This window comes from Seriola aureovittata, chromosome 3 (genome assembly GCF_021018895.1).
Source record: "Seriola aureovittata isolate HTS-2021-v1 ecotype China chromosome 3, ASM2101889v1, whole genome shotgun sequence".
In the NCBI taxonomy this organism is placed as follows: Eukaryota; Metazoa; Chordata; class Actinopteri; order Carangiformes; family Carangidae; genus Seriola; species Seriola aureovittata.
Window position 1 is genome coordinate 20,178,978 of NC_079366.1, and position 15,818 is coordinate 20,194,795.

Below are 15,818 nucleotides of genomic sequence, written 5' to 3' on the forward strand. Positions count from 1 at the left end.
CTAAATCCAAAGAAAATTTTTATTATGTTGTATGACAGTTAATATGCAGAGAAAGATATATTCCATGCATGAGCATTTGTCCTTTTGTGCAGCACAAAAAAACAGTTAACATTAGTCTTTTTATTACCCTTAAACCACACAATCCCACTTGTTACCGTTGCAGTTTCCCTTGTTTCAGGTTCTGTTCAGAAATGATTATCTTCAAACAAAACATAAACAAGCAGATAAATGCACTGCTATCAAGTACATTACACTTGTTTGTAGAAAATTGGGAAAATTTGCATTGAAGTTTGGATTTTTAAGGTCTAATCTTATTATGTTGGTGGGTTTCCTTTGCTTGTTGTAAGAAATGTGTGTGTTCTAACTGGTTTTCCTATTCAAGCAGAGGATTATTTTCCATGATGGTAATTTTCAGTTAGAAGGGAGTTTTTGAATCCAGCTTTTTATAGCCTTTAATTTTTTTGTAACATGGTCTCAGACATAGCTTGACCTGATTATATTAATCAATTTTCATCCCATTGATAATTTATGCATGTCTATTTGCTAAGTATATATAGTATATATGCACTAGCTGGCTATTATACGTGTCCAGGCACCTTGCAAGCATTTGGATACCATATGCATGAATTGCTACATTGTTGTCAAAGGAGGACATGGGGTTTTGAACCCTTGACCATTGTATCCCCAGACAAGGTGACTTACTGACTTACTGCGCAATTTGTTAACCATGATGTTACACATACACAAGTAGAGGAAATAACATCACATATGCAAAACTGGGGTATTTTTTGTCTGTTTGACCATAAAACAATCAAATTGTTAATGTGAAAGTCCAGAGAAAAATAACACATTTTACTGGTTTTGGGAGTATCATCAAATATTTTGGTGACTTTTAATCCAACACTGGGCCAAAAAGAAAGCGTGCATATAATATAAATTAGAGCAGGATGACGAGCATCACTACAGACTCACCGTTTGACCAACCCAAACAGTCTGAAACCTTTGATAGCTAACATAGAGACACATGATTCAAACGCATAATTTCAAAGCGGATTGATATATCAATATTTCCTGAACATCTTAAAATCAGGTAACTTTGTGGTGTTTGGGAGAAGATGCCAAAAATAGTTGTTTGAGAAAACTGAGAATAGGTTGTGAAATTGGACATTTTTAAACATCAACGTAGAAAAGATGCAGACAAATTCAGAGATTGAAATGAAGAAAAAAATTTGACTCTAATCCAAGCCATTTTTGAGATAATTACAAAAACATAAACCGATTATTACAGCACTACTTTGAGGTCAATGACTGTCATTTTCTGATCCTGAGTAGTGGGCGGAATTTGAAACCCATTTTGATGACATTTGCTCTTACGGTTTTTGCTGCACAAACACTTTTATCAGAGAAAAATGAGAATAATAAAACAATGCCTGTCTAATTGCTAAAACAATGGAGCTCATCCTCAGTCTTGTACATACAGTGTGATGTGAATATAGTGACAGAGAAGGAGAGTTCAGTTAATGTCCACCTGTCAACAACTCTTCTTCGTAGTGCATCATTTGGGCCTGGCTCGATGACAGTTGCTGTCACATTCTGTCATAGTTGTGATTGCTGTGGCTGTTTATAAAATGGCTGGACGACAGCAGATCTAGTTGGGAATGCATGAGAAAAAAAAGTGCAAAAAATAAAAAAAGAAATCACTGTGCAGATTGGTCTCTCTCCTGAGCTGTCTGTGAATTACATGGTCTGTGATTGTTTTTCTCTTGCGAGTTGGCGTTGGGATGAAACGTTTGAGGTTTCTCTGTCAAAACTGTGGTGTTATATTTTACTCTCGCGCTTTGTTCTGATGCAGTGGTTGTAGTCATTGGCATTGAGGCTAATGGTAAATGTCACACCATAGCTTATTCTTAAACTGGCAACTTTGGCATCGCGTTGTCATGTTAGGATTTTGTTTACTGAATAGAGAGACCATCCTGGTTTCAAGCCCTGCATTGATGGATGCGTTTCCTGCTGTTTAATACGTAGACAGTGATAGGTCTGACATTACAGCTGCATTAAAGATACCTCATACTTGAAGGGTGACAGTGGTGACAGGGCTACCTGTAGATGGTTACAAAGAAGGTTCACATACACTCCATGCAACATGGGCCAATGATGGTCCTTCCATCCATCCACTCACTTGTCCTGGTCAAGGCTGTGGTGGAGTAGCTGTCCTAACCTGCACTGCAGGAAAGAAGGAAACATGCCTTTCCTCAGATATTTCCTCCATCTCCTCCAGGGCATCCCAAGCACTCCGGGACACCACCTGAGAAATTTTACCCTTCAGTGTGTCCTTGATGTTCCTCACATGTTTCCCCTCTCGAAAACCTCTGACAGGTCACAAGGCATTCTTGTGAGACTGGAGTTTGTGTCCTGCCACAGACTCCTAATTAATATTAGCTTTCCAGTCACACTAACCGTACCGTAGTCAATGTGTATGGAGGAATAACTGATGAAAAAAGTTGGCATTGAACATTAAAAAAAACCCTCATTATTGAACATAATCCGGGGTTACTAAGAATCACCCAGTATCAGCACTCCGCCAGGCAAGTGGATTGCAAATCAGCGCCGAGTTCCTCCAGAAAGACAAATGACGATGTCTCATGACGACCCTGGGGGATGTATCTGCTTGACCCTTTACGATGTAGGAGCGTTACCTTGTGGGCTCATTACCGGGGTGCACTTCCTCTTAGGCAATGGGCCGGGTCAAGGGATAATCCTGCTCTGGAACTAAATACATCTCACAGAGCAGATCAAACTGAGGGGTGAATGAAGCATGTTCACATGTACTGGCGTCAGTATGATCCATCTTTTAGTGATATGAAGAGAAAAAGTGAAATATCCTAGAATTCCTGATATTCAATATTTGTCTATCTGAGGAACACTGATTCCTTGTATTTGTATTAAAACTGACAGTAAGCATCATTTTCAGAAATGGCACGTGGCAGCCAGTGTACATCATCATTGAGTATTAAATATTTAACAGCTGCACAGTTTATCCCCATTTTCAGCTGCATTAAGGCAGAAAGAGAGGGCTAAATTAAATCTTCAATGAGGTTATAAGTTGATAGGGAAATTCTCTTTGGAGATTGATGTTGTCAGTTGTGATAATGATAAAAGTTAAAACTATAACAGTTCGCTACCTTAATTAAGATATTGATCTTTCTCCCTTTCCTTACTAAACCAAAGAAGTTCTTAAAATAAGTAGAAATTAGATAAAACTTTTTATGTCTCAGGTGTCTGAGATTAAAATTCATAGTGAATTATATTGTGGGAAGATCCACTTTGCCTCACAAGTTAACTATTTGAAATTCAAGAAAAACAATATGAATCAACTTTTGTGTTATTTGTGTCATAATGTCTATATATGAATGTTTAGTATTCTCTGCGGTGTTTTCCCACTCTTGTTTTTCTTTTCACATCTCGTGGCTTTTTGACCTCTACTGTGTTTAGACACACAGTCTATGATGTTCATCTGAAAGTGAGTAAATTTGATTCAATTACAGTGACCCAGGGTGTGAACTTTAAAGCCCTCTCTCAGACTTACTATTTTCCCTGAACTCACGTTTAAAGAAAAAAAAAAAAAAAGATTGAAAACAGGGAGAAGTGGACTGGCATGTGGTTAGCTCTTCTGCTGCCACCCACTCAGCTCTACGTAGCTTATGGGTTTGACCTTAAGCTGTGTGGTGAACTTTCATCAAACAGGCAGACTGTAAAATCAATTTATACACTTCTTTATACAAGAACCACACAGCTTTTGCACTTAGGTTTTGTTTTGTTACGACTTGTGCAACTGACCTCAGTCCGTTGCTTCTCTGCACTCACATATACACAACTTTGAGGATGTCTGATACATTTGTGCCACCCTTTGTAAACACCTTGGTGTGCCCCCACACACACATGCTTGCTTCTAAAGCATAAAGCAGGATTTGCACATCCTCACTCATTACATCAACAACAAATCAATGTTTACAGTCGAAGTTTGGGAATCAGGATATTTAGCAAAACTTTGGGCAGCACCTTCTATTCTAGTTAAAACAGCTATAAACAAGTTTTTTTTTTTTTTTTTTTTTTTAAACTAAAGTGGCCACGCGTAGCGATGAACTCACACAGTGTATATGACTCTGCACCCCTTATAGTGTCTTTCAGCGTATTGTTTTGATTTTCAGGCCCACAGCCTTACACCAGGATCACACTGCCTGCGTTGCGTGAGCAGGGTCTGACCTGCCGTGGAGAAGCACGCGGCACTACTGTCAGCCCTGTCTCTCTACATAGAGTTTGCAGGCTAAATGGTTGAAAAATATGTTTGTATTTTCTCATGTCTGTGTCATATTCAGATTCAGCCTAGAAATAGACAACTATAGTGAAAGGTGTAAATGTAATGTTGCTGGTCTGATCTATTTTTTGCTGGGAGACGCGCGTCACACGTGAAAAACAGGCGGCATAACCATTTAAAGTGGGCACTGAAATGAAAACCAAGATGTTCTGCAGCGGCCACGCACGCGCCACACATCCGGTGTGTTCCCCGCCTCGCTGTTTTGGTTCACTCTCACCACTTTTATAGGATCGTGTCCAGCTGCTGCAGACAGCTAATTTCAGCAAGAAAGCTCTACAAACATTATAAATTTCCATTGAAGTTTATCACCCACTGCATTGCAATTAGCAGTTAAAATCTAAATGTTTTCAGATGCATCAAAAAGCCTCTATACTACACAGTGCAGTGCCTGCATCCATGTCAATTACTTATCCAAATGAAGAGTCTTGTCAATACCCTCCTGCTGTTTCTCTGTATTTAAATTCACCTCTCATTTTCTTTGCTGTGTTTTCTCTACAACTGGGATCAGCTCAATAACAGCCAGTACAAGAGGCTGAGTGAAATTTCCTATTTCTGTCGCCTGGAATGAAAAGTGTCTTCTGCCATCTGTCCTCCCCTGTTGTCGTATATACAAAACAATGTGGAGCAGTGAAAGTATAGGAATAGTATTTTTCTGATGTTCCAGTTGTGCGGCTACAAGAGTTTGACTCGGTAAATGAAACACTCGTCACTCTGGATTTATGGACCAGAGATGGTTTTGTCACAGTGTGTCAACAGCTCATTGCCGATGTAGCGTGCGAGACGACGGGAGAGGAAGATGCAGGAGGCTGAAATGTGCTTTGAGTTAATGGGGTACCTACTGTTCGCACAGCAAGGGAAAGTTGTGCTGCAAACAAGGAGGACACACGATTTTGGCTCGGAGGCTTGCTTTTGATGAAAGATTGTTTTCACTCCCTAGTTGGCAATTGGCTGGAAATGTGTTAATGAGAGACTCAACCTTTTCATCTTTGTGCTATAACCATTACCTGAAATGTCTGGTTATTAATCAGACAGAGGAAAGGAAGACATTAGAGTGATTAAAACCGTATAGCATGATTTTTAACAAGCATCCTGTCATCTTTTTGTTGCTAAAGTTGGGTGTTTATTAGTAACTCAATATTGACTGGAACCAACCAAGTTCCAAAAACAGGCTTTTAAAAATCATAAAGAAATTCCATTTATGTTTTTATTTTACCTTAATAGAGTTTTCAGAGTAACTGTGAAAACCTGTTGCTTTTCCACTTTCTGCTCAGATGCAATGAGAACTTGTGCTCCTCCGCAGGGAAAATGTCAAATATCCGTGCTGTCAGGAAGAGGCAACAGCTGAATAACTTGGTTGCCACGGTTACAGAGCTGGCCAAGCCGGGGTACACCATTGTGGATTTCTGCAGTGGAACGGTACGTGTACTCATCCATCAGTCCAGCTTTGTATGTATATTTATCACCGCACCCGACCTCGGGGCGCATTAGGCTGCAGCTCCATTAGCAGCATTCTGAAAGGAACTAGTTTCTCATATTTTCCTTTCCTCTTGTTTTTGGCCGCACAGGCAGATTGGTAATTACACTCTTGAAAAAAGAGTGGAAGCACTACATGGCTAACAGGTCAATACTTGGTTGGAAAGGGCAACGCTAATCATAACTCTATTGATGTCCTCTTTGATGTGTGCTGTTTTCCTGTTGTGCATTTCTTTCATCATATCTTTCTTCTTTTTCTTGGTGCTGTCTCGCAGGGCCATGTAGGGATTGTTCTGGCTCACACTCTTCCAAGTTGCCAGGTAATGAATGGGTATTTGTGCAGATGTGTGTGTTCAACTTTTAAGACTAAAAGATGAATAGATTAACCAATAGATCAACTTATAATTGATAAAGTGATTAATTTTAGTCTTATAATATTATTGTGTTTGTGGTCTTTATAAAGTTTTGAATTATTCTAATATTATCTAAGAATAGGCCTCCTGTAATCTCAATTTAAAGTCTGTGTTTGTTTTTCATTCAGAGAACTTTTTTTTTCCTGTGTAAAACTTGTTGTTTTGATCATTGTTATATGTTGCCGCTCTTATTTTATTATTATTTATTATTATTAGAGAGAGAGAAAGAGAGAGAGAGAGAGAGAGAGAGAGAGAGAGAGGATGACATGCAGCGAATTGCTCATACCAGGTCACCTTATAAGTAGCAGCATAAGAGTGTTTTTTCTATCTTTATTCAAGGTCATCCTCATAGAGAACAAAGAAGAATCCTTGGTGAGGGCCCAGTGTCGCAGCGAAGAGCTCGGTCTGAAAAACATCGGCTTCATTCAGGCCAATCTGGATTACTTCACCGGACCTTTCCACATCGGGGTGAGCAGAGCAAGTGATGCTGTACACTGAAGTGTGCCTTTGCACCAGTTTTGTTTCCATCTTCTGTTTGATGATTCACAGATTCTGTGGACAATGTGGTAACCATTTCATGTGACTTGATTATTGAAGAATTTGCTAATTTGTGAATAACTGAAGCTGAGGTCCATGCAAAGTGAAATTAGTCTGATTGTAAAAGTAACTAAAATTAAATCAGATGTTTAAATGAATGGTAGTTTATCATAATAAAAAACTCATAGTTTGGTGATATTTGAAGCAGTTATTCAATTTCCTCTATCTTGATTTGATTTGCATTTTTGTAAAAACTATATAATAATCCAGTTTTCTAATTCCATGTGTTTTAAGCAGATCCAATTACTTTTTGATTAATTACCTGCTAACAGAGCAATTAAAAAATAAGGAAATGAAATTAGCAATATTATGGCAAACTGGCAAAAGCGTAGGAGGCAAAATGTATTTTTTGTACATGAAAATACAGAGAATCAGGCTGGTGTAGTCCCACTGCCATCTTATTGAGCTACATTGCAAAGAAAATGTGTTTTTATCAGCAATTCCAAGACATTAAGGCGTTAATTTATTTCACTGCATTAAAATTCTTTAGCAGCCCCCTCACCACAGTAATTATTCAGTTCCCTATACTATAATGTATCTAAAATCTTAGCATGGACTTTGAAAGCATTTGGCTCTCATGTCAGACTCTGTGAACTCTAATGGTGTGCATATACTTTTGACAGAGAGGTGCAACACGGCTTTTTGGTGTGGAAGTTAAAGTGTTAATAATAATAATTAAACCAATAAAGAAATGCCTCAGATTTCTGATGATGGATTGAAACTGAGAAGTAAACACCTATGATTAACACCACATAGGCAATGTGTCACTTCCTACTCTGCCGTGATCACAACTTTACTGCGAGGTGTCTGAACATTGTATTTTCAGTCTTAAAATATTTATATATTTCAGAGAAGCACAAGCACACATCACAGTGAGAGACATGTCATTCCTTCATCTTTTTCCAGAAACGGAAAATGCCAGCATGCAATTATTTTTCTCCGAGCAGCTAAGATGGCTTTTCATTTCCTGAAGTGGAGCTTTTAATCAGAACCCTTTTAGTGCTCTGTACTTCAGTCAAGCAGTGTATGTCACTGTCCCCTCTCCAATTACTGGAAACCCAAAAGGTGGTTTTAGCCCGTCAATGACGGACAAAGGTAATGTTGGGGTTAAAGAATCTCTTCAACTAGGAATATTAATAGCTCACTTGTCTTTGTTTGTTCTTATTTACTGTAAAAATGTTATGCTCTTATTAAAGGGTTAGCAGTCATCCTTGGAAAGGAAAGTATAATCTTTGGAAAGTGTTAGTAATAAAAGTAAAAATGGTTGCCAGCCATTTTCAAGTTTTATGCAGGCAACTTGGCCATGTCACCATTTTACTTCTTAATTCATCACACATTTTTTTCGTACCTACAGCTCTGCCAAGTCTGTGACTGCAGTTGTTCCTGTTTGTGTTTGTGAAGCTTAAAGATCGGCCTCGGTAAATGTGATTAATTCTGCACAGCTACCTGCGACAACAGAATAAATATTTTACTAGCTTTCAAGCCCTATGCCTAATTGGGCTAAAACAAACCGAAATTCAGCTCCAACTTGAAGTCGAAGCCCTCGCTGGTCCTATTTAAAAACACCCACCTTCGTCTAAAGAGCGCTTGATTCTCAAACAGATAATTACTGTCAATTTAGAGCAAATCGGTCCTTAACTGTGGTTGTCTATGGGCTGTTTGCATCTGGCTCTGCCACACAAAAACAAGTCTTTGAGATTAAAAAAAAAAAAAAATCCTCGAACCTTCCAGAGACTCTCTAAACTCCTGTTCACACACGTGCATCATTTTGCTTTACCTTAGAATCTATACTATCATCACTCTTGATGACTCGTTATTTATGTGTCTCAGGTCGGTGTCTTCAACCCAAACATGTCAGGGAGATCATCTTCCTGAAGTGTGTCATAGCCCAGTTTCAGAAAAGCCAGCTGTGTTAGTAACCTTACTTTAACTCTCTCTGGGACAAACCGGAATATATATGTACCTGCTGTAATTACAAGAAGCTATTGTTCCGGCGTGGTCACTCCACTGAGACCTGTTCCATTTGGCAAAGAACAAATAGCTCAGATTATTCTTCTATACAACATGTGGGTGTTTATGCACACACACAGGTTGTTTTTTTTTTTCAATTTTATTATTTCACATGATCATTAACATTTATTTTGGAAATCGGTGCTTATGTTTGTCCTTTCCTGCACCGCTTGAGATTTGGACTCCAGCATTTCTGCAGCCTCAGCTGTTGCTAAGCATCTTCCTGCATGACACAGATATTTCTACCTGAAGGAGCCACCCATCACACTGGTTTTAATCCTGTTATGTATTATACATGGTGCCATTTTTAGTCACAGTCATTTAATCAGGTTAATTAAGTTGAGGTGCCCCTATTCTTAGTCAGGGTCTGCTTTTCCTGTCTGTAGTGACCTGGCCCAGGTATTAGACTGGTGTCAGAACCATAAAGTGTGTTTCATTTTTATCTTTCCTCTCAATATTCAGCCAACAGACCTCGGAGGCAGCGAATGTGGTGGAGCTTGAAGTTGATTTGAATTTGATCGGATCCTGGTCCATTATTGGTTCTGCTTGAGGGTCTGAATGTTTGCAATTGATTCTTTCAGTTGCCTACCTTATGTTGTGTGAGGAAAGTTTTACTTTCTGAGGTTGCTTTAAGCCTTATGTAAAAATGTGTAGATCGATTCCAATAAGACTTTATGAGGAGTAATTGCAGTACAGATTTAACGAGTCCAGATTTTTTTTCTCGATTCTTATTTTTTTAAGCCTCAAGATTGATTCTGTTTATTTTGAGTAAAATGCAGCATTGCATCCACCATTGAAATGAAAACAATGCTTTGACTCCATGTAATCACATTTATTCCACACAAATACACATGCACATGCACAAATTTAGGCACAAATATTATAGATACAAAACAGGACAGCTCAATTGTTGAGATTCTGCTGACATAAGATTTTTGTAGATGATGCATGTTTTTCTTCTATTGTCAGGTAATATGAAGTTTCATATAACAAAATCAGCGCAACAAACATAAAGTTTTACTTTCAAAACCCCAACACAGTAAAGGAAAGCCGCCAAAGCTTTTAAAAACCGTTGCATCACGCTCCTCTGTAGCAGTGTGGGGCTCACAACCCAGTATGATGTTGATTGAGTAGCGTATTAGTAAGCTGTATTTCAGAAACGTGGTCTTTCTCAGGCCCACATAGGACACCAGAGGCATGTAATTACATGAATAAGAGTGAATAATGAAGCCTCATTATTTCTGTGATGTGATTATTGAGAGAGAAATACAGATTGGAACAGCTTTTCTGGTCCCCAAAAGACAAATTATAACAAAAAAACCCAGTTTTATAAAAGCCCTTAGTCCTTTGTTGGTTGCATATTAATTCATGATTTCATCTTCCAGTTAAATGTTTTGCTGAGGTAAAACTTAGCAGGCCATGTCAGAAATACTGTACTGTATGTCTGTACTGGTGCTTTAAATCAGCCTGGCATAAAATCTCATCTTCCATTATGCATTTTTATCTAGTAACACACAGAACATATTGGGCTGAGGCAATGCTCTATAAATACAGCTTAAAGCAGACATAAATATTCTCAATAAGGATGTTGTCTACATCAAGAATTGGAAATGCATAATTACTTATCACGACACATCAGAATGTGTTTTATTTTAGTTGTGTGCGTCTCTTTCGGTTGACTGGCTTTGTGTTTGTGTTAAATCAAGGCTAAAGGTTATAAAATGTAATTAGGCTTTGCCCCAGCATGACTAATGTACAACATTAAGTAGCTGGGTAAGAGTGATGGCGTTACTTTGTTAATTATTTTCGCCTTAGATGTGGGGGGATGTAACATCATGCAATCTTTGATAGAGACTCCTCCTCCTAATCAGCAGCCTGAAACATGCTGTTGAAGGAATATCAGACTTTCTCCCTGATGCCATGAATAAATGCAGGAGAGAAAATGAGGTGTCAAATCGATGCAAGGCCATGCAGGTAACTGATGCTAATTCCCCAATTTTCACTTTCTGGTTATTCTTTCATGTGCAGACTCTGCTCGTATAACTTCATATTTAAATAAATACACATGTTTCCCAAGAGGAATACATTTTTCTTTTGCTGATGAACATTGACAGACCAAACATATCAGAACATATTTCCATGTGGAGCTCTTCACTCTGATGAGAAAATTTATTTCCAAGTACATACTGTGAAATTGCACATTCTTGTGTAGTTGTTAACTGCAGGATTTCATCAACCGTGCAACTTTCAGGGAGAGCTTATTTACATCTGAGAAATGTAACCCCCCCACTCCCACCCCTGCCGTCCACACATTTCAGTGACTTTACGAGTGGGCTTGGCTGTGTTTATAGTGCCTACATCTTCCCTGATCTTTAGAGCTGCAGCCAATCTTGGCTTAGTCTTGTCCTAGTCTTGTCCTGACCGGCTCTGAACTTCTGCTCTGTGGCACTGCTGTCAAGGCAACATGCAGTGGATTCAGACTCGCGGACGCCAAGATGACACGTTCTTGGAAGAGGAGAATGGAATGGTTGAGGTGGCTGCTTGAGTTGGATGGGGTTACTTTCAGTGGGACCGGGTAGCTATTGTCACATCAGACAGTTGATAATGAATTTTATTTGGACCATTAACAGACAATCTATTTAGCTAATGTACGCTTGAGAGGAAATCATCTATCTTACCACCGCAAACTTATTGCCTTTGAAGACTCAATTTTTTTTGCAGATGGACTTTGGGAGAGAGATGACTGGAATACACACAGCCTATAATATTGGGTCTTTTAGTTCCTTTCTGCCATCCAGTATAAAGGCACATCATTACTAATGCATAGCTTGGTGTTCATCACCACAGTTTACCCACTCAATGGGAATTCGTGCCTCCGCTCCCAAAGCACTAATACATTTTGTTTGCTCTAACTACCCGAGTCTGCACCTTTGAGAGCATAAATGTATTTAATAGCAGCCGCCATTATGAAGTAATCAATGAGACTGAGTGCATATTCTCTAGTGCTCTGAGTTTTTGGTCTCTGTCGGACAAAGAAGGTTTTCAAGTGAAAGTAAGTCATTTTTTTCTTTGTCTGTCTCTCATCAGGTGGCCCTCCATGCGTGCGGCGTTGCAACAGACATGGTGATGGAGCATTGCATCCAGGCCGGAGCCTCCTTTGTCATCAGTCCCTGTTGCTACGGCTTCATCCAGAACGCCGTCAAGTTCACCTTCCCCAAGAGGTTTGTACCTGCCACAGCCGCACCTCCGTCCAGCGTCAACTCTAGGTTTCTGCCTTTTAAAATAACGTTTTTGACCTTGTTGTTTTTCTAGTTAGATCTCTGCTTGTATCAGCGCGTCTCCCCCCTTCTGCCAATCTCGCCTGGTGATTTTTCAGTTTCTCTTTAGCACTCTCAGTTGCTCTCAGTCATTTTCACACTTTCTCTCACTCTCTATCTCTCACACATAGACATAATCTGTATCTCTTGTCACCGCTTTTTGTTCACCTCCTGTCTCTTATCATCACCACTGACAGTATGAGGCAGCAGTGTCGCATCGCCTCCACCTTTTTTAATCTCAGCCCTGTTCTATCAGCAGCACAGAATAAGGCTCTCTATGTAGAGGCTGTCATGGATATTACAGAGTGACAGGAGAATCCAGTTGAAGGTACAGACAGGAAATTCAACTCTTACTGGCATTCCACTATCACACATAGTATAAAAGAGAATTAACCTCTAAAATATGACACTGTTTGAATAGGGAGAGGAGGAACAAACAACAGCAGAGAAAGAAAAGTGCAAAGAGAGGCTGTACTTTAATGGTGTTGATCCTGTTGCTATAGCAGCACTCTGTTGACTAATTGTACAGTAAAGGCTTAGGAACCATAACAAGGTAGTATGTCGCTAAAACAACTTTGGGATACTGAAAACTATGAAACAAAGCTGTTGTGTAGTATTGCTGTTGTAGCAACCAAGAGACTGTGATCAGTAGTGAGTTAAGGTTGAGATACATGTTGTGATTGATGGGCTGATTATAGCTAAGGCTTTTGGCATTAAGACTGATTGGACCAGCCTGCGCCACCTGTTTTCCAGTTTGGGTCTTTTGGGTGGTGACATATCAAGGTTTCTACCAATTTAATTTCTTTCTACCCACTGTTTTTCTCTATGGTTGTTTTAACCATGACATAGTACAAGAACATTTGCTTTTGAAACTGCAAAAATGGCAAGCAAACAGCAAATTAGTGCTATGTGCCAGAGTGAAAATTATTTTTACAATTTAGTTATCAGTTTTCAGTGCAGAGTCCCAAATCAGCTAAAGTTGAGCCACCTCTGGCTTTCTCTGCTTAGTCATTTTCCTCATCTCTCCATCCAATATTCCATTAAAATGTAGCATTTTTAATTTGCTTTTTTTTATGTCAGTTTTTGTTTTTGGGAACAGAAACAGACAGTGTCTCTATGTTTAATCAGTCATTCAATAAATGCTTCTCTCTGTCATAGCTGAAACATATTTGAGGGATTTTGTAGGTTTCAATCAACTTCAAAGTACCCAGTGTATTTTTTGACAGTAGCAGCAGCAGAATCTTCCGGTAGAACATTGCCGCAGCATACGACAATGAGTATCAGCAGTGGTATGGCGATAGGGAATTGTCATAAGTGAGTGGGAGCTGGTATGTGTCATCAGTATATAGAAGGAGATGCCATTTCTCCTGATGACATCACTGAGGTGTAATATATATATATATATAGATTAAAAAGAAGTGGCCCTAAAATCAATCCTTGAGGAACCCTTGCATGTTATTTTGGTGTTTTGGAGATGTTTTTATTGATTTCAAAAAGGAACTCTCTGCCAGAGAGATAAGAGAAAAATAAGTTAAAAACAGCTCCTGATAGCTCAATGTGTGGGTCATAAATTGTTTTAAAGCATCATGTTCATTACAGTTACATGCGTACAGAGTGTTCCAAGCATCTTGGAGAGCTTGTCTCTGAAGATATTTCTTTATGACTGTGTGTTTGCAGTTGTTGTCTCATTCAGCATTATGAATTTGGGACCAATCAGGCTGATGAATCTAAATATCTAAGGTACCTAAGACTCTTACACAGCACTGTGTAATGGAATTATACTGTATTAAAAGTTAGAGCTTCACTTGTCAAGACCAGAGTGCAATGACCCATGGAAAGATGAAAGTGCTTTTTCACGCCACACTCATCAACACCCAGAAAACACAAGCCAGAGGAGATTTCTGAACAGAGAGTTGCACACCACCTGCGCTATCTGCCAGTGAAACAGAAATTAAAAGCCATTCATAAGCCGCACACAGCATCGGCATGTTATAATTAGCAGTGGCATATGTCAATTGGAGTGGGTGTGTGTCAGTGAGACATTGTATATGACGGTCAAAATGAGTGACAATGTTTAGAAGTGCCATAAGCCAGCGGCATTGCACAAATCGACACATGCTACAAGAACAACAGTGGGACATCATCAGCTGCTTCTTTGCTGCCGTCAGTTTAACAGATGTTTCTGTTCATTTCACCACAACTTTTAACCAAGCATGAAGTGTATATATTGCTGCTATAGTTTCCAGGTCTTTAATATACTTACACACTGATGTAAATTGGTTAAATTGTTGACCGTTACTTTCTGTCAGGTGGCCTGATATGTGATTATTAGAGACCCCTTCCTACAAATAAAGAATGAATATTTTCTGTCTCCATGGCACAACTGACCCTAAAATTGTGCCTCGGGGAAAACCCTTGGTGTACAGTATAAATATTTAGGAGTTTTTACATACTTAGTTTCTGCTTTTCTCACTTTTGCTAACTTGACACTTCACCCTTCCTGACTCCTCATAAAAAATTTAAGAACGGCGAAAAAAGACTTTGCAGCTGCAACGGACAACAAGAAGCCGTGTTTCTGCAGGGCAGTATATGAGAGGGGCCTACGCACCTGACTGTGTCAATCTTCATCTTTGCTACTTTTAGTGTTTCAACCCTCAGGTCATGTTCCAGGTACTCATGTGAAAATTCTGCAGGTGTAGACATTCCAGGCAGTTCACAGGTTTTTATGAGCTGTGAAACTAAACTGCTCATTTCATTAAGTAAGGCCCTAACAGTTCAGGTTAATCTTTAGACTTCTCTCCATGTGACCTGGCTGGCCCCCGACCCCTGACCCTCCTCGTGTTGATTTTTAATTCGCTTCAACAATGATCTGACTACATTTAACCATCACAAACAAACTGAATGTGCTCCCATGTAACAGAGAAAAGCCTTGTTTTTATAAAAGGCCAGAGAGACAGTCAGAGATCGTGCTTCTTGTACATGTGGTTATATATGTTTGTTTGGAAAGTGATTGCCCCTAAAAATAAAACCCCCCAAGTAAACATATGATATACAAGTGTAATAAATAGATTTTACCTCTATGTCATAGTCACTGCACTTTTAACATCAAAATGTCTACTGTTTTTTTTCTGTTTTTTTTACAGCAAAAGGTTCCAAGAAACTCTGACTTATAAGGTATGTTATTAAATCCCTCTGTTGCATTTATTATTCATTTGCACTGAAGCAAAATATCTAGTATAAAATACTGAATTACAGCAACTCGGTTTTGAAAAAGATTGTGTTTAAGATTCAGTTCACTATATTCATGCCGAAAGACGCCTTTGTTGGTCATGACTTAGTTTCAAACATCATATTCATAAGGGGTCGTTCGTACTATGTTATGACACAGTGAGGCAGCTTTTTCTTCTCTCATTGCGTCTTAGTTGAGATGCTGCCGCTTTAACAGAAGCATTATTGAATCAGAGGCATTTAGTTTAAAAGTTATAATTCCACATGTCTGGAGTGCAATGACCCGGTGAAAGTGCTCACTCATACCGCAACTGTCAACACCCAGCAAACACAGCAACCAGACAAGATTCAGACAAACGTTCAGACAACTGAGGAACAAACTGACAAGCAGACACACACCTGGAC

General features: G+C 39.1%; 1 protein-coding gene across 1 annotated transcript in view; it reads left to right on the forward strand.

The window, feature by feature from the left end:
• gstcd (glutathione S-transferase, C-terminal domain containing) overlaps nucleotides 1-15,818 on the forward strand; it is a 47,560-nt gene that overhangs the window by 26,964 nt on the left and 4,778 nt on the right. The window contains exons 5-9 of the mRNA XM_056371595.1: nucleotides 5,676-5,791; nucleotides 6,124-6,168; nucleotides 6,601-6,729; nucleotides 11,956-12,089; nucleotides 15,329-15,359. Coding sequence (XP_056227570.1) covers nucleotides 5,676-5,791; nucleotides 6,124-6,168; nucleotides 6,601-6,729; nucleotides 11,956-12,089; nucleotides 15,329-15,359 — 455 coding nt within the window. The remainder of the gene's footprint in view (nucleotides 1-5,675; nucleotides 5,792-6,123; nucleotides 6,169-6,600; nucleotides 6,730-11,955; nucleotides 12,090-15,328; nucleotides 15,360-15,818) is intronic.